The 24,307-nt window shown below is 46.3% G+C and overlaps 2 protein-coding genes across 2 annotated transcripts in view; both read right to left on the bottom strand.

The window, feature by feature from the left end:
- KCNK13 (potassium two pore domain channel subfamily K member 13) overlaps window positions 1-24,307 on the bottom strand; it is a 134,599-nt gene that overhangs the window by 9,034 nt on the left and 101,258 nt on the right. The window lies entirely within an intron of this gene.
- On the bottom strand, window positions 7,462-14,766 carry LOC140710123 (uncharacterized). The gene is made up of 3 exons (XM_073011258.1): window positions 14,657-14,766; window positions 9,988-14,141; window positions 7,462-9,893 (listed from the first exon to the last, which is right to left on the bottom strand). The coding sequence occupies exon 2, from the start codon at window positions 14,124-14,126 to the stop codon at window positions 13,242-13,244; it is 885 nt and encodes a 294-aa protein (XP_072867359.1). The 5' UTR covers window positions 14,127-14,141; window positions 14,657-14,766; the 3' UTR covers window positions 7,462-9,893; window positions 9,988-13,241.

Genomic DNA, 24,307 nt, shown 5'->3' with positions numbered 1-24,307 from the left:
GCTACTCAGGCTGGAGTACAGTTGTGTGATCTCAGCTCATGGCAACCTCCGCCTCCCAGGTTCAGGAGATACTCCTGCCTCAGCCTCCCAAGTAGCTGGGATTACAGGTGTGCATCACCACGCCCAGTTAATTTATATATATATATATTTTTTGAGATGGAGTCTCACTCTGTCACCCAGGCTGGAGTGCAGTGGTATGATCTTGGCTCACTGCAACCTCCGCCTCCTGGGTTCAAGTGATTCTCCTGCCTCATCCTCCCAAGTAGCTGGGACTACAGGTGCATGCCACTATGCCTGGCTAATTTTTGTATCGTTAGTAGAGATGGGGTTTCACCATGTTGGCCAGGATGGTCTTGATCTCTTGACCTCGTGATCCACCTGCCTCGGCCTCCCAAAGTGCTGGGATTACAGGTGTGAGCCACTGAGCCAGGCCTCTTTCATTATTTTTAAACTGAGAAAAATATGTTTCTCAGCAAGTTTTCTCAAGTTGCAGTCAAACACCTGCGCAGACACCTGCAGCGTACCTCTTGATTCATTCTTCTCAATACTCGGAGGAACGAAAGCTTGACTTGCATATACTTTCCCACAACCTTTTTGATGCTAACAGTTTAAACCTTCTCATGTGGGATGAAACTACAAAAGAACTGGAAGACCATTTTTTCGGTAAAAAGCCCCTTCAGTTTCAACTGGGATGAAGAAAGAAGGCAAGAACAGACTCCTGTGGATTATTCTTAAGGGTGAGGTGGGGAATGGGAAGTGGTTCAATGATGGAAGATGTAGAGGATCAGCAGGGGGCCCTGAGTTCTCACTGGGCCCATTGTGTTTATGGGGATTAAGGAACCACAACTGTTCATGACCTTCATGACCTTCTAGCCCAAGCTTTTCAAGTTACTGGTGGGGAAACTGAGGCATCAATAAGCCAAACAATCTTCACAAGTTGTGGAGGCTTGGCTGAATTCAGATCCCATGTCTGCAATGCAGACTTCTCTCCTCTCCTCTTCTTGCTCGTGGTACATAGTTTCCAAAGATTATTTCAAACAAACTGCTCCCATCCTTGTAAGCACTTGCAGTTCTTCCCATTAAGAGAGGAAGCTTATTTCCTCTCTCCTTGAATCTTGGATGGCCCTGAGACTTGCTCTGGCCAGCAGAATATGGTGGGAGTGATGCTGTACTAGTTCCAGGCTTACGCTGTCAGAAGCTTAGGAACTTCAGCTTCCTCTCTCAGGATCCCCTAGACACCACGTAAGAAGGGTGACCGCTCAGCTGCAGAGATAGGCCCAGCCATTCCTAGATGAAGTGCCAGGCACTAAGTAAAGCCCAGCCAAGGCCACAGCTGGATGCAGTCACAAGAGTCAGCAGTTGACACTGAGTTGAGCCAAAGAACTGCCAGCTGAGCCCAGGAAATTCACAGAATTGTGAGATACATCCATGGTTGGTCAAACCACTCATTTGGGGAGGTTTGCCACATAGCGATGGATAATGAAGTATCTTCTGTTTGGGACTTTCAGTGTTCTCAACAGGCACCTCTTTCCCTCTATCTTCCTCCTCTTCTTCAGCTCCCTGCTCCATTCTCCATGAAAAATTAGGTGTGAGGGACTTAAAGGAGCTTCAAGAGAAGGCCTGCAAGGGATGTGGAATTTAATGGAGGTTCAACTTGTAAATCAAGCAAGCTGTTGAGCCTGTTTGATTTTAAGGACCAGCCTCCAATTGAGGGCAGGGGTAGGAGGAAGAGAGCATTCTATGGTTGATAAATATTTGGCTGCTTCCCAAATTGGGCTATAAGAATAGTGTTTCCACAAACTTTTTTGTACATGTCTTTTTGAGATGAAGTAGAGACCCCTCTTAGGAGCCTGCTGGTCCACTCCCAAATCCACAAGCATGGAAATAAAAGAAAATCTTGAGTTCCTTTAGGGGACATTCCAGTTACCTAGGTATCCCTGAGAAGGAAATGAGCAACTTCATGACCAAGAAGGTAGTAGTAGCTTAAAACAATAGCTAAGGAAGCTCAAGTCACAAGAGTTTTGGTTCCCTATAGAAACTAAAGATAACATCTTAATATATGTCTCTGAGTTGTTTTTTCAGAAACCTGGATCCCCACCAAATGGATCCACTGGCATGTACATCTCAGATAAGGGGGAACTAAGGACTGAACTCTGAGTGCTATTCTTTGTTCTAAAGTTCTTCCTGAGCATCCTGGAGGAGGTCATGCCCATTAGCCAGAGCTAACATTCTTTTCTGCTGACCCCACATTTTTATTTTATTTTATTATTTATTTATTTAATTTTTTTGAGACAGGGTCTTGCTCTGTCACCCAGGCTGGAGTGCAATGGCATGATCACGGCTCGCTGCAGCCTCAACCTCCTCAACCTCTGAGGCAAGAGGTTGCCTCAGCCTCCTACGTAGCTAGGGTATACAAGACCAAACAAAACCAATTTTTGGATTTGAGGTCTATGTTGCCCAGACTGGTCTCAAACTTCTGGGCTCATGCAATCTGCCAGCCTTGGCCTCCCAAACTGTTGGGATTGCAGGTGTGAGCCACCATGCCTGGCCTGACACCCAATTTTTAAACAAAGCTTTCTTTCCTTAACTAATTGTAAATCAGAAAATCTTTGAATCTACCTGATATAGTTTGGCTCTGTGTCCCCACCCAAATCTCACCTTGTATTATAATCCCCACATGTCAAAGGAGGGACCTGTGGGGAGGCAGTTTCCTCCATGCTGTTCTCATGATAGTGAGGGAGTTCTCATGAGATCCGATGGTTTCATTTATTTATTTATTTATTTATTTTTGAGATGGAGTCTTGTTCTGTCTCCCAGTCTGGAGTACAGTGGTGCGATCTAAGCTCACTGCAAGCTCTGCCTCCCAGGTTCACACCATTCTCCTGCCTCAGCCTCCTGAGTAGCTGGTACTACAGGTGCCCACCACCATGCCCAGCTAATTTTTTTTGTATTTTTTTTTAGCAGATACAGGGTTTCACTGTGTTAGCCAGGATGATCTCGATCTCCTGACCTCGTGATCCACTCGCCTTGGCCTCCCAAAGTGCTGGGATTGCAGATGTGAGACAACACGCCTGGCTGAGATCTGACGGTTTTATAAGGGGCTCTTCCCTCTTTGTGCTTTCTCTTGCCTGCTGCCATGTAAGACCTGCCTGCTTCCCCTTCTGCCATGATGGTAAGTTTCCTGAGGCCTCCTCAGTCATGCAGAACTGTGAGTCAATTAAACCTCTTTTCTTTATAAATTACCCAATCTCCGGTGTTTCTTTATAGCAGTGTGAAAACGGACTAATACACTACCTATGATCTGTAAGCCCCTGCTTCAAGATATCCTGCCCTTTTAGGCCAAACCTATGTATAATCTTCATGTATTGACTCACAATTCTGCTTGTAACCTCTACTTTCCTGAAATTTTCCCTTGCTTGAAAGTCATTGGGAAGTTTGCGTCTTAAGCATGAGCTGCCTGATTCTCCTTGTTTAGTGCCCTGCAAATAAACACCCTCTTTTCTCCCCATTTCAAACCCTGGTGTAGATGTCTGGCCTTACTACACCAGGCAAATGGACCCCAGTTCAGTTCAATAACATTTTGGTGACCATATGTACACATTTCTCTTGGATACATATACTTACGAATGCAATTGATGACTCACATGATATGAATATGTTCAGTGAAGTGGATGTACAAATTTACCCTCCCCTCATCAATGTTTGAGCTTCAGTTCATATTCTTCATATTCTTTTTGAATTTTTAGAGGTGGAGTCTCACTCCATCACCCAGGCTGGAGTGCAGTGGTGCAATCGTAGCTCACTGCAGCCTCAAACTCCTGGACTCAGGTGATCCTACTGTCTCAGCCTCCCAAGTAGCTGGGCTACACGCATGAGCCACCATACCCAGTATATTCTTCATATTCTAGCTGATATTCATTGTAACCATTCTGGTGGATATATAGTGGTTTTCATTCATATTTCCTTCATGTCTAATCAAGTTGAACATCTTTTCATAGGTTTCACAGTCATTTGGATATTCTCTTTAGCACCTGCTCACTTATTTTGGCCATTTCTCTTGTTTATTATTGATTTCTAGGCGACACAGAAACACTGAAGCTCTAGGCCTTGGGTAAGGCTTGGAAGGGGGCAGGTTTGCTGGGTGAATTTACTGCCTCATTCATGCAAGGGCAGTGGGTTTCACACAATCAGCTTGGCCAGCCTTTTATCTTTCACAACACTCATTTCTCTGATTGAAAATTATTTCTAGCTTTTTTTAATCCTAGCCAATTCACTCTGTGGTGCAGATTCTGATGACAATGTTGATCGTGCTTAATAGTAACCTCTTTAGAATGGATTCCAAAATAGACACTTGCATGCCAACTGCCTCTCAGGTATAAATTGAAGTGAACTTATGCAAAGCCACACACGTATAACACTCAGACAACTCAGATAATATAATAACATCAGAACAATACAATAACATTAGTGTAACACTTTACACTGAAGTGTTTTATGGTTAAGTTACCACTCAGACAATACAATAACATCAGAACATGCTCATGTTGACACTGTATCAGGATTTAAATTTGACAAGCCAGGGTTTGGATCCTATAATTGAAAGCTATAGTTGTACACCAAAGGCTTACACGCTGTGTAGGAAATTAACAATTTCTGGTCACCTCATACTCGAGGAACCCCTGTACACCTATAAATCTAAAAGGCAAGGGTACAAGCTGGTGACTCAAAATCCTTTTCCAAGCCCTTCTATAACTCTTTTTTTTTTTTTTTTTGAGATAGAGTCTGGCTCCGTCACCCAGGATAGAGTGCAGAGGCACTATCTTGGCTCCCTGCAACCTCCACTTCCAAGGTTCAAGCAATTCTCCTGCCTCAACCTCCCATGTAGCTTGGATTACAGGCACCTGCCACCACACCCAGCTAATTTTTGTCTTTTTAGTAGAGACGGGGCTTCACTATATTGACCAGGGTGGTCTGGAACTCCTGACCTCAGGTGATCTGCCCGCCTTGGCCTCCCAAAGCAGTGGGATGACACGTGTGAGCCACCACACCTGGCTCCTTCTATAACTTTGTAAAGTCAAACTTTTCCCATCACGAACACTGCCCACTGAGTTCTGCAAGACAAAATGATGCCAGTAGACAGAACTTAGTTTTGTCTCTGTTAAATCTCACATTTCTCCATGTTTGTGTTCATCACGTGAAAGGAAAATAAATCTTGGGGCTCCCAAATCACTAAACTAAAGAGAAAAGTCAAGCTGGGAACTGCTCAGGGCAAACCTCCCTCTCATTCTATTCAAAGTCAGCCCTCTGCTCACTGAGATAGATGCATATCTGATTGCTTCCCTGTGGAAAGGCTAATCAGAAACTCAAAAGAATGTAACCATTTGTCTCTCACCTACCTGTGACCTGGAAGCTCCCTCCCCACTTCCATTCTTCCTGCCTTTGCTTAAGTTGTCCCACTTTTCCAGACATGTATTAATTGATGTCTCATGTCTCCCTAAAATTTATGAAACCAAGCTGTGCCCCAACCACCTTGGGCACATGCCATCAGGACCTCCTGAGGCTGCATCACAGGTGCGTGTCCTCAACCTTGGCAAAATAAACTTTCTAAATTAACTTAGACATGTCTCAAATGTTCAGCGTTCACTATCATAATCTGTCTTAAACAAATCAAAAAGAGCAATCTTTATGAATTATGAAAATCAAGGTAAGGATGTCTCTCCTTTGGCATCGTTCCTTCTTCACAAACACCACTGGAAAATCACCAAGAAGGAACAATGGGATGTGAAACTGGCCTTCTCTGGCTTCTATGAGTTTTCCTTCATAGTCTACCCATGTGCCTTGGGGCTCCTGTGTGCAGAATAAATCCGTTGCTTAGCACAGTCTCAGCCCTACAGAGAAGAGTCTCCCCAAGGAGGGGCTCAGCAGGTCTGTGTCCTCTCTCCTAGCTGGAAATGCGCTGGAGGGACTGGTGACACCATCAGACAAGTGAACTGGTATTGACCAGGAGATCACGTGAAAGAAAATTAAATTTTGGGACCCCCAAACGCACTTAGCCAAGGGGAAAAGTCAAGCTGAGAACTGGGTCGGGCAAACCTGCCTCCGTCTTTTGGTTCCTAAACAAGATGGCTACAAGATGAAAAGCTACACGCCTCCCCCATATTTTACCCACAAGGAAATTCCTAGTGAGCTGTTAAAATTTCACCATGGCAATGCAAATTGATAGCTTATCTTTACAGGTGCAGTCAACCCTGCCCACCAGACACAAATGCATATCTGATTGTTCCCCTGCCCTATTGTGTCTCTGTTATCTGACATAAATTGCAGATTCCCTGCATTTTTCCTCTGCCCTATTTGTTTATATCATCTTATGTAAAACATGCAGATTCACTGTGCCAGACAAAGGCATGAATGTCTATTTTTCCCTACCCCACTCTTAAAGGAAAATTGTATACTTCTCACTATTGTGCCCTTCCCCTTAGATTTGGAGCCCTCAAAATAATCTTCAGAGAAAGGCATAGACCTGTCTCCCTGGCACGCGTCCTTTACTTTGGCAAATAAATCTAAAATGAGGCTGGATGCGGTGGCTCATGCCTGTAATCCCAGCACTTTGGGAGGCTGAGACGGGTGGATCACCTGAGGTCAGGAGTTGGAGACCAGCTTGGCCAACATGGAGAAACTGTGTCTCTACTAAAAATACAAAAATTAGCTGGGTGTGGTGGTGGGCACCTGTAATCCCAGCTACTTGGGAGGCTGAGGCAGGGGAATCACTTGAACCTGGAAGGTGGAGGTTGCAGTGAGCTGGGATTGCACCACTGCACTCCGGCCTGGGCAACAGAGTGAGACTCCGTCTCAAAATAAATAAAAAATAAATGATAAAATGATTGGGGCTCGTAATTTTTTTTTTTGATTGACAATCATATCGGTAAAACCTTCTCTTAGTTAAATGCTTGGATGATTTACTTCTCAGGGGTACCTAGGTACCTGGAATTTCCCCTGAAGGAACTCAATTATTTTCTTTTATTTCCATGCTTGTGAATTTGGGAGTGGGCCAGCAGGCTCCTAAGAGGGATCCCTGCTTCATCTCAAAAAGACATGTGCAAAAAAGTTTGTGGAAACACTATCGTTATAGCCCAATTTGGGAAGCAACCAAACATTTATCAACCATAGAATGCTCTCTTCCTCCTACCCCTGCCCTCAGTTGGAGGCTGTTCCTTAAAATCATATCCGTTCCCAGCAGAAAAAGAAAGTACAGAATGTTAGAAATTTTAAGAAACCTAACTTTCGGGAGAGCCAGAGTGGTGATGAGAGTCCCTTAAAGAAACTTAAGGTAAGGAGAGACTGGGACAAGTAAATACCTTGAGATATGTGTGCTAGGAGCTGTGTGGAGAGGGAGTGTAGGAACCTAGTTTTTAGATTCCTTCCTGGGCAGGGGTCGTCGCGAGAGACCACTTGACACGGAAGTCACAGTGGAGAGATTTATTGCTAGCGCGCTAGGGTCCTATGTCCGAAGTTGGCCACAGGACCCCGAATGCTTGTTACAGACAGTTTATAAAGGCAAAAAACCACAAAATTTTACAAAGCTTGAGGCGCAAGATGATTGGAGCAGGTTATGGCCTGAGCGAGATGTCTTACTTTAATTGGTTGGTTTGAACCTGGTTTGAACCCGCGCGGGGTATTTCCCGGACTTGTTCTTCTGTTTGAATTCCAGGAATTTGGGTGGGTGTTTTAGATAGCCACACGGACATCGGGCGAGTGCTTTAGATGGCCACCTGGTCATTGGGTGGGTGCTTTTAGATAGCCACCTGGTGTGGCTTTTCTAAGCTTCTAAGTTTCTAAGTCTAAAAGTCTAAAGGTTTCTAAGTTTCTAAATCTATTTTCATTCCCTCCTCTTTTTGTGACCAAGAGGCTCAATCTTGAGCCTCCTCTTCTGTCCTGAGGGCTTGGTACTGTTGGGTTAGGACCATAGCCTGCACAATGTTTAACTTATCTTTAATAAAGGCGAGTAAGCGGTTAAGTATACACGGCCCCGAAAGTCAGGATGAGCATGAGTAGGATAAGGGGGCCTAAGATAGTGTAGACTAAGGTGCTGAACTAAGGGGACTGGCTGTACCAGCTTTTAAACCAATTTTGTTGAGACTTTTTTTCTTTTTTTTTTTTGTTTGTCTAATCTTTTTTTTAGTTTTGTCATAGAATCTTTAACCACTCCTGAATGGTCTGCGTAAAAGCAACATTGTTCTTTGAGGGCTGCACAGAGCCCGCCTTCCTTTAAGAAGACAATTTTTAGTCCTTGTCGGTTTTGCAATACAACTTCAGACAGAGAGGTTAGAGATTCTTCAAGTTTTGAAATAGAGTGTTCTATGGCTCTAAGGTCCTCATCTATGGCTGCCCTAAGTTGTTGCAGATGGTAGCTACCACGTACTAAAGCTGCTGTTCCGGTCCCAACCCCAGCTGCTACCCCCACTCCTAGTATTACAGCGAGGGTGAGTGAGACAGGTTCCCTTTTGGGTCTACTATAAGCTTTCTGTTCATACTGGAGGTCAAAGGAGTCTCCAGAGTGATAGTATACTCGGGGAACAACCTGTACTAACACGCAGTAGTCTGTGCTGTGGTTAAACGCTGCTGTGGATACACAGGGAGTGAGTCCAGTGTTGCAAGCCCACCAGTCTGTCCCAGAAGGGACCAAATAGTGATTGGAGCTAGGCACTGTCAGAGTCTTGTCACAGAGATGCTGATGGCTAGTGGGCACCTTTCCTATACAGATTCCTGACCCAGAAACTTCAGCCAGGGTCAGCTTTTTATGCTGATCCCATGCACATCCAGTAGGATTAGTGGAGTTGGTGAAATTATTAGTGGAGGCAATGCCCTCATAATAAGGGGGGGCTGTCACTAGGCACAGCCAACAAGAGGAGGTGGATTCTGGCCTGGTCTGGTTCAAGGCAAAGTAAGAGCCCTTTATGAGATTAAGGAGCCTGTCACCTAAGCCCGGAGAACTCAAGGGCAGGGTAGTGCCTTGAGGGGCCTTTGGCTGAGGGCCCTGAGGGGCCTCCGGCCGAGGGCCCTGAGGGTCCTCTGCCTGGGAGCCCTGAGGGTCCTCCGGCCGGGGGCCCTGAGGGGCCTCCGGCTGAGGAGGCCTTGCTTCTGGTAAAACTGGGTTTTGCCCTATTGAGACAGGAGCTGAGGCAGGGCTAACTGCTAGTCTAATTTGGATGGGGATCCCAAACAGTGGCTTTTGGTGTAAATATAGGCCCCATATTAACCCTGACATCCAGCGGCCATCAGATTTCGCTGCTTTTTTGAATTTGATGCAGACCAGATTACAACCAGCCGAATACCGGGTTCTGGTGCAGGGCTTAACAAAGGACATGGATATGTATCATGGTGTTGTGGCCCATTTCCATTCTCCATCATTAGTAGTTACACAAGTCCAGCTAGCACAATACAGGGAAGTTATATCCCCGCAAGTTTGTTTCATTTTTCCTGTCCGGAATCCGGGGCAGGCATAGAACCCGTTCCGGCTTATGGACACCTTTCTAGCCTGTTTTCTCTATACTCCCCCTTCCATGTTATTTACCCCTGCTACTTTATCTAGGTTGAGATAAAGGTCAGGAAACCAAGTTCCCACAGGGGCAATTTGTGAAGTCTCATATAGGACTTCATGGGTATTAAAATTAGTTACTCTCCAGGTTAGGTTAAAAGGTTGGTGGGGGTTTTTGGTGTCAGCGACGCGAGGAAGGAGGGCTAGTAGTAAGCAAAGGGTTAGGTACGAGAGAGTCTTATCTTGAGGGGGTCCTCGGAGCGACGGAGTCTCCATGTCTCAGGTGGTCCGGGCGTCTCTGGAGCAGCCTTGGCGTGGGATGCGTGGATCCAAGTGGCGATTCCGTCAACCTTTATGGCTGTGGGTGTGGTCAGGAGAACAATGTAGGGTCCTTTCCACCGAGGCTCCAGTCCTTGAGAACGGTGTCATCTAACGTAGACGGAGTCCCCCACCTGGAAGGGGTGGCTGGTCTGCGAATGTCCTGGCCGGTACAGTTCTGCCAAGGTGGCCCAGATTTGGGCCTGTACTGCTTGTAGTCCTTTTAGCCGGGCCTGCAGGTCAGTCTTAGAGTTGGAGGGAGAAAAGGAGTCAAGTAGGGTCGACAAAGGGGGAGGTCCTCCGTAGAGGATTTCATATGGAGTGAGCCCAAAGCGGTTAGGCGTATTCCGGGCTCTTAAAAGAGCTAGAGATAGGAGGCGTCTCCAATCTTTTAAGCCAGTCTCTAAGGTTAATTTAGTAAGGGTCTCTTTTATTGTTTTATTCATTCTTTTTACCTGTCCTAAGCTCTGGGGTCTATAAGCACAATGCAATTTCCAATTAATCCCCAGTATCCTGGCTAGCCCCTGACTTACCTGGGAAATGAAGGCCGGCCCGTAGTCTGACCTAATTACCTTGGGAAGTCCAAATCTAGGAAAGATTTTTTCCAGAATCTTCTTGGCTACTATGTGTGCTGTTTCTTGCCGGGTGGGGTAGGCTTCTACCCATCCTGAAAAGGTATCTACAAACAGTAGTAAGTACTTATACCCAGCATAGTGAGGTTTTACTTCAGTGAAGTCTACCTCCCAATAAGCCCCCGGGCGGCTGCCACGGGTTCGTATTCCTGCTGGCACTCGAGTAGCCCCAGCGTTCACCTGCTGACAGACTTTGCAGGCAGAAGTCACCTGTTCTATCAGAGTACTTGCCTTAGGAATTAGAAAGTCAGTTTTTTTTCAATCAACATTTTTAACTTCCGGCTACCTAAGTGTGTCCAGGCGTGCATCTGCTGGATCATAGCCACGGCTTCTCTTTGTGGGAGGACTGTCTTCCCTTCTTTTTCCCAGTTCTTGGTGTCCTTGTTTTCTATAGCTCCTATGGCTCTTGCCTCTTCCTGGTCTTCTGGGGTGTAGGTGTGTCTATCCTGGTTGGTTTTGTTGGGTTCTGAGGCTAAGGTTAGTACTTTTGCCATGGCTGCCTGCTTGGCCACGTGGTCTGCCTGTCTGTTTCCCACTGCAACTGGATCCTGTCCTTTCTGATGTCCGGGACAGTGGATTATGGCTACTTCTCGTGGGAGGAAGAGGGCTTTTAATAAGGCAATTATTTCAGCTTTGTTCTTGATTTCTTTCCTCTCTGATGTTAGGAGACCTCTTTTTTTATAAATACTTCCATGGGTATGAGCCGTTGCAAAAGCATATCGGCTATCTGTATAAATATTAGCCTTTTTCCCCTTGGACAGCTCTAGGGCCTTTGTTAGTGCTATTAGCTCAGCCTTTTGTGCAGATGTGCCAGGGGGCAGTGACTGTGCCCAAATGGTGGTGTGGTTATCTACCACTGCCGCTCCCGCCCTCCGGGTACCTGAGTTAAGATAGCTGCTGCCGTCTGTATACCATGTGTGGTCCGCGTCTGGGAGTTCTGTCTCCTTGAGGTCCTCCCGCGTTCCGTGGGTTTCTGCCAACACCTGCCGACAGTCGTGAGGGCTCAGTTGGTCTTCTGGTGGTGGCAGCAGCGTTGCAGGGTTCAGGGTGACCGGAGGGCCAAACCGGACGCGGTTTGTGTCCAATAGGAGGGCCTGGTAGTGGGTCAAGCGTGCATTGGTAATCCACCGGTCCGGGGGCTGTCGCACTATGGCCTCTAGAGCATGTGGAGTAATAACAGTCAATGGCTGCCTAAGGGTTAACTTAGCAGTGTCTTTGACTAACATGGCAGTGGCTGCCATGATGCGGAGACACGGGGGCCAACCGGCTGCTACAGGATCTAGCTTTTTAGACAGATACGCTACCGGTCTCTTCCAGGGCCTTAATTTCTGGGTTAAGACTCCTTTTGCAATTCCTTGCCTCTCATCTAAGAAGAGGGTGAAAGGTTTTGAGGTATCCGGTAACCTAAGGGCTGGGGCAGAGAGGAGTGCTTTCTTTAGAGTCTCAAAAGCCAATTGATGTTCCTCCTGCCAGGTAAAAGGGGTGCTTCCCTTGGTGAGGGTATAAAGGGGGGCGGCCAGTTCAGCGAAACCGGGTATCCACAAGCGACAGAACCCAGCAGTTCCCAGGAATTCACGCACCTCTCTGGGATTCCGGGGCAGTGGAATGCGAGCCACCGTCTCTATGTGCCCAGGGGTGAGCCACCTTTTCCCCTCACTCAGTATGTACCCCAGGTAGGCTACCTTGGTCTGACAAATTTGTGCCTTCTTGGCGGATGCCCGGTATTTTTTTTTCTCCCAGTTCCTGGAGTAGATGCCTAGTACCTTGCATGCAGGCTTCCTTTGTGGGGGCCGCCAGGAGGAGGTCATCTACATACTGGAGCAAGGTCACTTCTAGATGCTGGGTCCGGAAGTCGGTTAGGTCCTAGTGGAGAGCCTCATCGAAGAGAGTGGGAGAGTTCTTGAACCCTTGGGGAAGTCGGGTCCAGGTCAATTGGCCTGAGATTCCTTTCTCAGGGTCTTTCTACTCAATGGCAAAGAGTTCCTGGCTTTAAGGGGCCAGGGGTAAACAAAAGAATGCCTCTTTTAATTAAGGGGCTGAGCAAGTTGTAAGGCACTCAGCTCCTGAAGTAGATGCCTGGTAGGCACACTGGTCTTTTTTACCTTAGGCCGCCTCCGTTTTTTTCCCTTTCTTTCTGGCCCTTTCTCTGTTACTACTGCTGCCAGGATTTTTGTTAAATACTTATCTCTCTTTTATTTCTTCCATCCTCTCGTTCCTCCTGTTCTTTCGCTAGTCTGGCTTCCCTTTCCTCGGGAGTTTTTCTTTTATTATATACTTTTTCTGCCTCTCTGACTAATTTCCGTAATCCATAGGTCTGGATCCCATCTAATCTTTGGAGTTTCCCTTTAATATCTGGTGCTGCTTTGTCTATGAACGACATGGCCACGGTAGCCTTATGTTCTAGAGCCTCTGGATCAAATGGGGTATACATTCGGAACCCTTCCAGAAGTCTTTCCATAAAGGCTGCCGGGTTTTCGTCCTTTCCTTGAATTATGGTCCTTACCTTGGCCAAATTGGTGGGGCGTTTCCTTGCCCCCTTGAGACCCGCCAACAGAGCCTGGCGATAGATTCAGAGACTCTCCCTACCTGGTGCTGTCTCATAATCCTAGTCCGGGCGGGTGAGGGGAAATCCCTCGTCTATTTCGTTGGGGAGCTGGGTTGGAAGGCCTCTTGGCCCCGGCACATTTTTCCGGGCCTCCAGGAGGACTTGTTGCCTTTTTTCGGTGGTCAGAAGGACCTGCAAAAGCTGTTGACAATCATCCCAGGTAGGCTGGTGGGTGAGGAGAATGGATTCTATCAATGAGGTTAAGGCCTGAGGGTCTTGGGTAAAGGGGGGGTTGTGAGTTTTCCAATTGTAGAGGTCGGAGGCAGAAAAGGGCCAGTACTGGATTGCGCGGTTGACCGTGCGAAGGGGAGAAGGGAAGACTGCCAGGTGGGAGTGCCATCTGGGTCTTCAGTCCGCCGCAAGCGGAGACGAGGTGTTGGTGGCGGCGCGGAACGGCGGCGGGGAGGAGGGGCGCGCGACCTCTTCCCCCCCCCCCCCCCCCCCCCCGCGCAACCTTTTCGACCTCGCCTTTCCGCGCGACAGCGGACGCCGCCACGGCGTCCCGCGGGTTACCGCCGGAGGCACGCAAACCCCGGGAACGCGGCTGCGAGCGCGGCTGGGCTGGCCGCGGCGCGGGCTTCCGGTCCCCTGATGCACGGAGCGAGCGGGGAGGACGGGACGGTGGCGGCATTTTAGGGGTTAATTTGGGCGGCGTTGGAGAGGGAGGCGAGGTCGAGGAAGGGACCGATGAAGGGGCTGGAGAAAGAGTAGGGGCTGAGGGAGTAGTGGGAGGGATTGGGGATAGGGTAAGGGACGAGGGTGAAGCGTAAGGTGGAGGCCTCAGGAGGGGGTTGTGAGGAGGAGGAGGAGGCGGAGGATCGAAAAGGAGGAGGTCTTGCTGAGTTCCATCAGGGAGGACTGGCTTAGGGGGATCCGAAGTCTGATTCTTTGGGGCTTCCACGGCAAGGAGGGTAGATTGGGACGGGGAGGGGGAATGAAAGAAGGGTTTCACCCAGGAAGGGGGGTTTCGGACCAAATCTTCCCAGGTGATTATGTAGGCCACTTGGTCCTGGTGTCCTTGTGGCCCACGATTCATCACTTTTGCTTTAACCTGTAAGATAATGGAGAGGTCAAATGTTCCGTCCTGGGGCCACCCAACCTGGAGGGTTGGCCATTCAGACGAACAGAAAGTTTGCCATCGTCCTTTACGGACTTCCACGGAGAGATCGCGGGCTCGCGCCCGGACGTCAGGGAAGTGGGTCAAAGTCAAGGCTAAAGGAGTTGTTAGTGTCTGTCCTATAGTTTCGTCCAGAAAGTCACGCACACACAAGGACAAAATGACAACAATAAACACAGTGACCAAACAAACACAGAGGAGCCTCGCGGCCCGAGAGTGGCGCCACAAGTTTACAAAAGATTCAGACGGCAGGGGGCAACCTGCCTACCGATTTGAGGAGGCCAACAGAGTCGTCAGCTTTCCTCCCGACAACCGCCAGGGCGTCCCCTGGGGCGCAAGGGGGAAGGTGCCGGACACGTCTGTCCTCCTTCCCCACCTGATTATTCAGACGGAGTACTCCTCAGAGCTAGCCGGCAAGACAAACAGAGCACAGAGTGAAACGAAAGTACCTGACAGAGTCCGTTCGTCAGCAGTCGGTGGCCCGGGCCAATTGTGTCTCCACCGGAGGGGTCGAGGGTCCTCGGGCGACCCCCATTCCCGGCCAACGCACCAAATGTAGGAACCTAGTTTTTAGATTCCTTCCTGGGCAGGGGTCGTCGCGAGAGACCACTCGACACGGAAGTCACAGTGGAGAGATTTATTGCTAGCGCGCTAGGGTCCTATGTCCGAAGTTGGCCACAGGACCCCGAATGCTTGTTACAGACAGTTTATAAAGGCAAAAAACCACAAAATTTTACAAAGCTTGAGGCGCAAGATGATTGGAGCAGGTTATGGCCTGAGCGAGATGTCTTACTTTAATTGGTTGGTTTGAACCTGGTTTGAACCCGCGCGGGGTATTTCCCGGACTTGTTCTTCTGTTTGAATTCCAGGAATTTGGGTGGGTGTTTTAGATAGCCACACGGACATCGGGCGAGTGCTTTAGATGGCCACCTGGTCATTGGGTGGGTGCTTTTAGATAGCCACCTGGTGTGGCTTTTCTAAGCTTCTAAGTTTCTAAGTCTAAAAGTCTAAAGGTTTCTAAGTTTCTAAATCTATTTTCAGGAGGAGGCCCGTGGAGAGGTCCAGAGGGCATCTGTACTTCACTGGCTACCGAGAGCCCGCCTGCAGATAAAGTTTATGAGTATCCTAAAGAAAATGCTTACAGATAAAGGTTTACCACATGAGGGGCAGGGGTCCCCCATCAATGCTGACTTCCTCTGGGACATCCTCGTTTCTCATGTTGAGAGAGGCATGGAAGGAAAGTGCTGCCGTGACAATCAGATAAGGCAGCATTGAGTATTCCGTAGGTTTCAAACACTGTGTTGAGAGCAAGGCGAGGAGGTAGTAGTGAGATGATAGTTTCTGCCCTCCAGGAGTTTCAAACCCGATCCAGGAAATAAAGTACTAGAAATAACAAACAAGAAGGCGACCCGCACAAGGCAGTGTACAAAATCAAGTCAACTCCTTTTCTGAGTCACCTGCAGATGACATCAAAGATATCTGCTCAACCTAAAACTTCTTTAAACTTCATAAAAACTTCTGCCAAGCTTCAGAAAGGATGGAAGATCTGATTACATCTTTATTTGCAGTATTTAAAAGTTAACTTTTTAGTTTATAAAAGTTAACTTTTATACTGCAAATAAAAGGTGAATGTATTGGTCTGTTCTCATGCTGCTAATAAACACATACCTGAGACTGGGTAATTATAAAGGAAAGAAATTTAATGGACTCACAGTTCCACATGACTGGGGAGGCCTCACAATCATGGCGGAAGGTGAATGAGGAGCAAAGTCACGTCTTACATGGAGGCAGGCAAGAGGTTATAAAACCATCAGATCTCATGAGACTTTTTCACTACTGTGAGGATAGTATGGGGGAAACTGTCCCTCCCATGATTCAATTATCTCCACCTGGCCCCACCCTTAACACGTGGGGATTATTACAATTCAAGATGAGATTTGGGTGGTGACACAGACAAACCATGTCAGTGAATAAGGCAGAAGGAAACTTAGATCATCTGGGACAAAGGTCCTAAACTTTAGTATGCCAAGAAATCCCCTGAGGAGCTTGTTAAAAACTGGGATTTCTAGGCCTTATCACCAGATATTCTGATTCAGGAGGTTGAGTGGGACCAGAAAACCTGTACTTTAAACCAGTGCCTAACAGTGATCTGACGCAATGACCACAGACCCCACTCAGGGAAATACCTATGAGCTAGAGTCATGGCACTGGGGTAGACAGAGTTGGTTTGTGGAAGGCAACAAAAGTCAAGTCTGCCTGGGGAAGAGTCTAAAGAACGGTGTCCCTATTCCTCAACAAAACCCAGCAAAGGATACAATATCTCTGAGGTCCTGGAAGCAAAAACGACCCTCACTTTTTTTTTTTTTTTTTTTTTGAGACAGGTCTCACTCTGTCGCCCAGGCTGGAGTGCAGTGGTGTGATCTTGGCTTACTGCAGCCTCAACCTCCTGGGCACAAGCAATCCTCCCACCTCAGCCTCCTCAGTAGCTGGGACTACAGGCACACACCACCATGCCTGACTAATTTTTGTATCTTTTATAGAGATGGGGTCTTGCCACGTTGTCCAGGCTGGCCTCAACTTCATGGCTTCAAGCAATCTGCCTGCCTCAGACTCCCAAAGTGCTGGGATTACAGGTATGAGCCACCACACCCGGCCCCTCACTTCTTTTGTATGTTAGTGTGTGATGCAGAAAACATTTCAGATGGTACAGTATGTAAAATGAGCTATCTTCAGAAGTTCTGGGTTAACCGTGGAGCCTTGTGGCCCACAGGAAAATAGTTGCTCCCTTCTCTTCCTTTGGATGGAACTGACTTCCAAAGTATTCAAGGACCTTCTACTTCCTACACGTTGATAAAGGAAGTGAACAGAGGAAAGTGCTACTTCCCAGCCAATACACCTTCTGCCATGTGAGCCAGGCAGGTGCTAGTCCCAGTTAGTCCCAGTTTATTTTTGTAAAGTGAGGTTTGGGATTATAGGCGGGGGGTGGGGGTAGGAAGAGGAAGAGGGAGATGCAGAAACGTGATAGAGGACTGAGGTGGTCACTTGCGAAACGGCTTTCGGCAGGGGTGTTGGCTAGCTCGGTGGACTGCCTCGGTCAATGAGCAGGCCTGGGTCCCCTGTGTCCTAGGCAGTGTTTTCTAGAGTGGCACCTTAACCATTGGTATCCAAACCATCTGAAGAGCTTGTTTAAATGCAGATTCCTGAGACTTACCTACAAATCAGCATGTCTGGGATTGAGTCCAGTTCCCTGCATTTAGAACCATGATTACCCTATAGCTGGAGAATCACTGTTCTGGAGTTTTCCATTCAAGACAGGGTTGCTCCATGATTTAAAAGACTGGCAATTAAGTAATTCAATAAATGTTATGCTTCCAGGATAACTATACTCTTTATATCTGTGTTACCTAGCAGTGAGAAAAGCAATGAAAATAGATCACCTTTGGGAAGTTCTTCCTTTGCTCCTGGCCTATTGGTTCGTGACTGCGGTATGAGGGTTAAACCTCTCTAGGTCCCTGAGCACAAAGCTGTTTGACTGTCAGAATTGTGCCATAATGAGGAGGACAGTCATGATGACAGTCTGTGCACACAGAGTGCTTTTCAGAGCCAGGCACTGAGTTTGGTGCTTCCCAGAATCCTCATGCCAACCTTGAGAGGTGGGAACCCTTCATCTCCCTTTCACACTTGAGAAATGTGAAGTACACAGAGGTTAAGTAACTTGCTCAAAGTCATGTAGCTAGCTAGTTAGGGCCTGGGTGCTAGTGCAAACCCAGTTAATGACCTAACTGTGTCATGCCCACAACTTATTCTGGTTGTCCCTTTGGTAAAATGAGGACAGGGTGTCCCAGATGAGCTCTAAGGACCTTCCAATGTCAATATTCTAGTGATTCTAGTGATTTGGGGGTGTGTGTGCAGGGTACGAATCAGAGCTCATTCTGCTCATGCCATCATCCCAGGATTCCGGGGAGGACTCACCCTGCCTCTGCAGCTCTCCTTCCACAGGCCAGGCAGGTAGACCCACAGTCTACCCAGATAAATAAGGAAATTTCTTTTTTTTTTTTTTTTTTTGAGATGGAGTCTTGCTCTGTCATCCAGACTAGAGTACAGTGGTGTGATCTTGGCTCACTGGAACCGCCACCTCCTGGGTTGAGGTGATTCTCCTGCCTCAGCCTCCCAAGTAGCTGGGATTACAGGTGCCTGCCACTACATCTGGCTAATTTTTGTATTTTTAGTACAGATGGGATTTCTCCATGTTGGCCAGGTTGGTCTTGAACTCCTGACCTCAGGTGATCTGCCCGGCTCAGCACCCCAAAGTGCTGGGATTATAGGTATGAACCACTGCGCCCGGCAACCCAAAGAAAATTTGTATCTGTAACTCTTCCCGACAAAAAATATGTTACAGGCTGATGTAAAGCATATTAAAAGTTGCCAGGTAAGCCAAAGCGAACGTATTTCCACTCTATGCCTGAGCTATCATTTTGCAGCAATTACCGCTATCAATACAGAGGTTACCAGTGCTTCCCAAAGTTAAGGATATTCTTGGAATTTGATATTTTTAGGGTTATGACTCCTCTCTCATTTCCATAACAGTAAAGCATCTCTGACAAAAGATTATGAACGTAGCATAGATTAAACTGCTTTCCAGGTAACTTCTGAACTATGGGGATGTTTCTAGACTATTCAGCAACAAGTAATTTATAAGTGAAAAATAAATTATGGCTATTCTAACTGTACAAGCTAAAAGCTAGGGTATGACAAATAGAGATGCTTTAAATCATCTGCATTACTACAAATCACAGTAGTTCTTGCACTCAGAAGTAACAAAAATCGGCTGCATGGGAATCAGAGTGCATCAGCTCGCGAAGAGGAATTTAAAACATTTCATTTCCCTGAGAGAGTCACTGCATCTCGGGGGCATTTAGTGCTGTGAAAGTTTTCTGCTTTCACAAGCTTTCCCTCCTCACAGTCAGCCAGGATGATGGTTGGAATGAATGCCAGAAGCAGTAAATGCTGTCATTATTTCTGATTTTACCCTCATTTAAGGTGAAAAACAACGTGATTTACTTATCTCAAGGAGGTGTCCCAATTCCAGTGCTTCTTAACTTCTAAAATTGTGAAATTACTCCTTAAAAGCAAGCAGATATAATTATGTTCTCTCTTGAACTAAATTGCCCTCCCTCAGACTAAGCAGAAACAGCTCAATTAAGTACAATGTTACCAACGCAGGGCATGTAACTGATAAAAGGTGCCTTTGTGCCTTTTCTTCAACGTGAGTGAGAAAATCTGGCTCTGAGACATTTTGAGGAAGGATGACTATATCTTTATTTTTGTGGACTTCTGAGCCAAGTATATGTGAATCTGCCTGCCTTTTTGAATTTCTTGCTGCAGAGGACAGGTACACAAGGCCCCTCTGGGGAGCTGGTAGTCGGTGTAAAAAGCAGAAGATGAGCTATACTTCTTGGCCTAGGGTGGATCCCAGCCCCACCCTGATCAGCACTCTCCTCCTCCCCATGGCAGCCTCTTGGGCCCTGATATGGTTTGGCTGTGTCCCCACCCAAATCTCATCTTGAATTCCCATGTGCTTTGGGAGGGACCCGGTGGGAGGCAACTGAATCATGGGAGTGGGTCTTTCCTGTGCTGTTCTTGCGATAGTGAATAAGTCTCACAAGATCTGACGGTTTTAAAAACGGGAGTTTCCCTGCACAAGCTCTCTTGCCTGCCACCATGTAAGACATGTCTTGCTTCCCCTTCGCCTTCCACCATGATTCTGAGGGCTCCCCATCCACGCAGAACAGTAAGTCCATTAAATACTTTTTCATGCATAAATTACCCATGGGTAAGGGGTATGCGAAATGAACAGTGTGAAATGAATGAATACAGTGTGAAATGAACGAGCAGTGTAAAAACAAACTAATACAGGCCCCTTTGTGGGACCCTCATGCTTCCAGAAATCCCATTTGAAAGTCAAAGACCTACAAAGAATTAGTGGCTCTCTCACCTTTTATGGTTTTAGTTAAGTGTCAAGAATAAAGCATGGCCCAGGGATACAAAATGACAGAATCATAAAGGCTTGAAATAAATGTGTTATTTAAAGTATGTGTTCCTTCAGTATGTAACTCTTTCCTACAAAATCATGAAATTTCCTATGGTACTACTGAACCACTAGGTATACTGCATTACCTACAATCTCTAAGAAATGTTTGGCAAACACCTCACATTTGCTATGACAGTAGCTCTAGGGAACCAACCCCGGTAGAAAATTAAGTTTTTCTTCTCTCTTCTCCATTTTCTCCTTCTTTTCTAGTCTCTTTCTTCCCTTCTTCCTTCCTTCCATTTCTTAAAAAGAGTCTTTAAAGAGTTACAACTCAAACCTCATTCTTTTTAGAGGCACCTTCTGGGCATAGCTAAATGAATCACTGTTCTGTAAGAAACAGTTCTTTGAGGGGTTTCTTTTGGGGCCTTTCCTTAAAAATGTTAATTTTAGTATTATTAGTGTCAGAAAGAAGTTGTAACTTTCCTTTGGCCAAAGCCAGTATGGATCTATTCTTTAAAAGCATTGTGACATTTGTGGGACACATGGGATGGGTATAATAAATGAGCTGGCGGAGGAAAAGTTAAAAAATATTGTAACGCAATGGCATTTTAGTTAGTCATGGGGAAAGGAGGAGCTGATTCATTATGATTTATTTTTCCACAAAGGGAACAGAGACTGAAGACAGACACCTCCCATGAACTCCAGGCTGCTACCCCAAATGCCAGGGTCTTTGGTAAGTGACTTTTAAAAGTAGAAATGTGGGCCAAGCACAGCGGCTGATGCCTGTAATCCCAGTACTTTGGGAGGCTGAGGCAAGAGGATCACTTGAGGTCAGCAGTTTGAGACCAGCCTGGCCAACATGGTGAAACCCCATCTCTACCAAAAAAAACACAAAAATTAGCTGGGGGTGGTGGCACACGCCTGTACTCCCAGCTACTTGGGAGGCTGAGGCAGGAGAATCGCTTGAACCCAGGAGGCGGAGGCTGCAGTGAGCCAAGATTGCACCACTGCAGTCCAGCCTGGGCAACAGAGTGAGACTCCATCTCTAAATAAATAAATAAATAAAGTAGAAACGTGAAGTTAGATGGAACTGCCAACTCAGTTAGCTAGTGTGAAGCACCCAGTGCAAACCACAGTTCAAGTTCATCCTGCACCTGATGTGCTTTGTGTCAGTCACACCATTATGCTCAGTGTGGTCTGACTTGGTGGCTCAAGCATGTGGCTAGGAAAGGGTAAAGTCATTGTTATCCTTTGGGCAACAGAAAGAGAAATGGGCAGCTGCAGATGCAGAGAGAAGACACTAAAGAGAATGATTTAAACCTTGAACCATATCTCAGAGGCTCTCCTATCTGAGTGCCTTTTCACCACAGGATTCTGGGAGTTGGGACAAAGGGATTTTCTTCTGATGACATAATTTCTAGTTTTACTGGCAAAAACAGGCTCTACAATGAGTTCACCTAACTTGCGTTTCTCTTCCTTAATAATTGTTCTGTGACTCTACTTTTTTCTCCTACCTGCATCTGGAATGTTCCTTCTCCTTGACAAGCCATTCGTGTTCTTCATTTCCACTTATTCATTCAACAAACATTAATAAAGCATCTACTACATGCCAGATACGGAGTTCATTGTTATCAGTAAATAAGACATTACCTCTCAGCTTCCTTAAACTATATTTCTTCCAGAATTTGCACATTGTTTCTCCAGCAGTTTCTGCTTCATTGCCTACATTTTTCATGTGTTTACTGGCCTTTTGTATTTCTTCTTCTGTGACTTGCCTACTAATGCTTTTAGCCCACTTTCCTATTAGGGTATTTATGGTTTTTCTTATTGGTTGGTAAGAGCTCTTTATATATTTTTAAGAAAGTTAACCCTTTGTCTTCTATATATGTTGCAAATATTTTCCCCAAAATGTGTTTTCTTTTGTTTGTGCACAAATGTTTTGTTGCTATGCTAAAGTTTAATTTTTGTTTAGGTAAATCAATTTCTTTTATTGTGGCTCTTGGCTTTTGGGGTCACAGAGAGTAAAGTCCTTCCTTCCTTACCCTAGGAACACACCAGTATTCACTTATGGCTGTGCTTTTCAAAAACAATGTAATATTTAATTCCTTGTTAATTGCAGGCACGTAACATTTAAAAAACAGTTTATTTTTCTTATCACTATTTTAAATTGAAATTTCTATTGAGATAATTACAGACTGACAGCAGTTGTAAGAAATAATACAGAAAGATTCTGTTTATACTTTACCCAGTTTTCCCCAATGGCAATATTTTACAAAACTACAGCATAATATCACTACCAGGATATTGACATTGATACAATCCAAAGATCTTTTTCCTTTTCCCCTGTTTGACTTGTGCTAGTGTGTCTTTAGTTCTCATAAGCAGGCTCTTCAGCACCATCTTTGAATGGTCCATTCTTTCTCCCCCCTCTGAAATGTCACTTACCAGAGACAAAATTCTTCTGTTTCTGGATTTTATGTTTTGTTTAATTGATCCATTGTCTATGCTGAGGCTGGTACCAAAAACGTAGACAGTTTTTTTTTTTTTTCTGAGATAGGGTCTCACTCTGCTGCCCAGGGTGGAGTGCAGTGGTCACTGCAGCCTCCCCCTCCCAGGCTCAAGTGATTCTCCCCCTTGGCCTCCCAAGTACCTGGGACCACAGGTGCGCACTGTCACGCCTGGCTAAGTTTTTTGATGTTTTGTAGAGACTGGGACTTCTTACATTGTCAAGGCAGGTCTGGAATTCCCGGGCTCACACGATCCTCCTTCCTGGGCCTCCTGAAGTGTTGAGATTTCCAGGTGTGAGCCACCATGTCCAACACAGTTCTCCTTTTTCTTTTCTTTTTCTTTCTTTCTTTCTTTTTTTTTTTTTTTTGAGACAGAGTCTGGCTGTTTCGCCCAGGCTGGAGTGCAGTGGCGCGATCTCAGCTCACTGCAAGCTCCGCCTCCCGGGTTTACGCCATTCTCCTGCCTCAGCCTCCCGAGTAGCTGGGACTACAGGCGCCCGCCACCTCGCCCAGCTAGTTTTTTGTATTTTTTAGTAGAGATGGGGTTTCACCGTGTAAACCAGGATGGTCTTGATCTTCTGACCTCGTGATCCGCCCATCTCGGCCTCCCAAAGTGCTGGGATTACAGGCTTGAGCCACCGTGCCCGGCCCCAGTTCTCCTTTTCTTAATGCTTGTGAGGGCTCTTCCCTCACCTCTCTTCTCTTCCTCCTCCTTTTCCCTTTTTCTTTTCAAAGATGCCCTTGCTTATTTCATGTTCAATTTTCCTGATGAGCTTTAGAATCATTTGGTTAAATTCCAGAAAAGATATTTGGATTGTGATTGGGGTTGCCTTATATTTAGAGATTCGTTTGTGGAGAAATGACATCCTTACCAAACTGAGTTTTTCCACCAAGAACACAGTGTCTCTCCATTTATAGAAACCTTTAAAAAATAAGCCTTAGTAGAATGTTGTAATTACTTCATATGAAGTCTGCACAAATCTTGTCACACTGATTCCCATTTCATAGCTTTTGTAGATATTGCAGATGGAATCTTTTCTCCCACCATACATATTTTTTGGTTGTTTTCTTATTACTGATTTTTTTTTTTTTGGAGACAGAATCTCGCTCTGTCGCCCAGGCTGGAGTGCAGTGGCGCGATCTCAGCTCACTGCAAGCTCCACCTCCTGGGTTCACGCCATTCTCCTGCCTCAGCCTCCCAAGTAGCTGGGACTACAGGCGCCCACCACCACGACCGGCTAATTGTTTTGTATTTTTAGTAGAGATGGGGTTTCACTGTGTTAGCCAGGATGGTCTCGATCTCCTGACCTTGTGATCTGCCTGCCTCGCCCTCCCAAAGTGCTGGAATTACAGGTGTGAGCCACCGTGCCCGGCCTATTACTAATTTTTATTGTGGTAAAATAGACATAAAATTTGCCATTTTCACTATTTTAAAATGTACAGGTCAGTAGCAGTAAGTACATGCATGATGTGTACAATCACCACCAGCCAGCTCCAGAACTTTTTTATTATCCCAAACAGAGTCTCTGTGCCTATAAACAGTAACTCCCTGTTCCCTCGCC

The sequence above is a fragment of the Chlorocebus sabaeus genome, chromosome 24 (assembly GCF_047675955.1).
Source record: "Chlorocebus sabaeus isolate Y175 chromosome 24, mChlSab1.0.hap1, whole genome shotgun sequence".
Taxonomy (NCBI): Eukaryota; Metazoa; Chordata; class Mammalia; order Primates; family Cercopithecidae; genus Chlorocebus; species Chlorocebus sabaeus.
The sequence above is the reverse complement of the archived record's forward strand: the minus strand, read 5'-3'. Positions and strand labels throughout refer to the sequence as shown.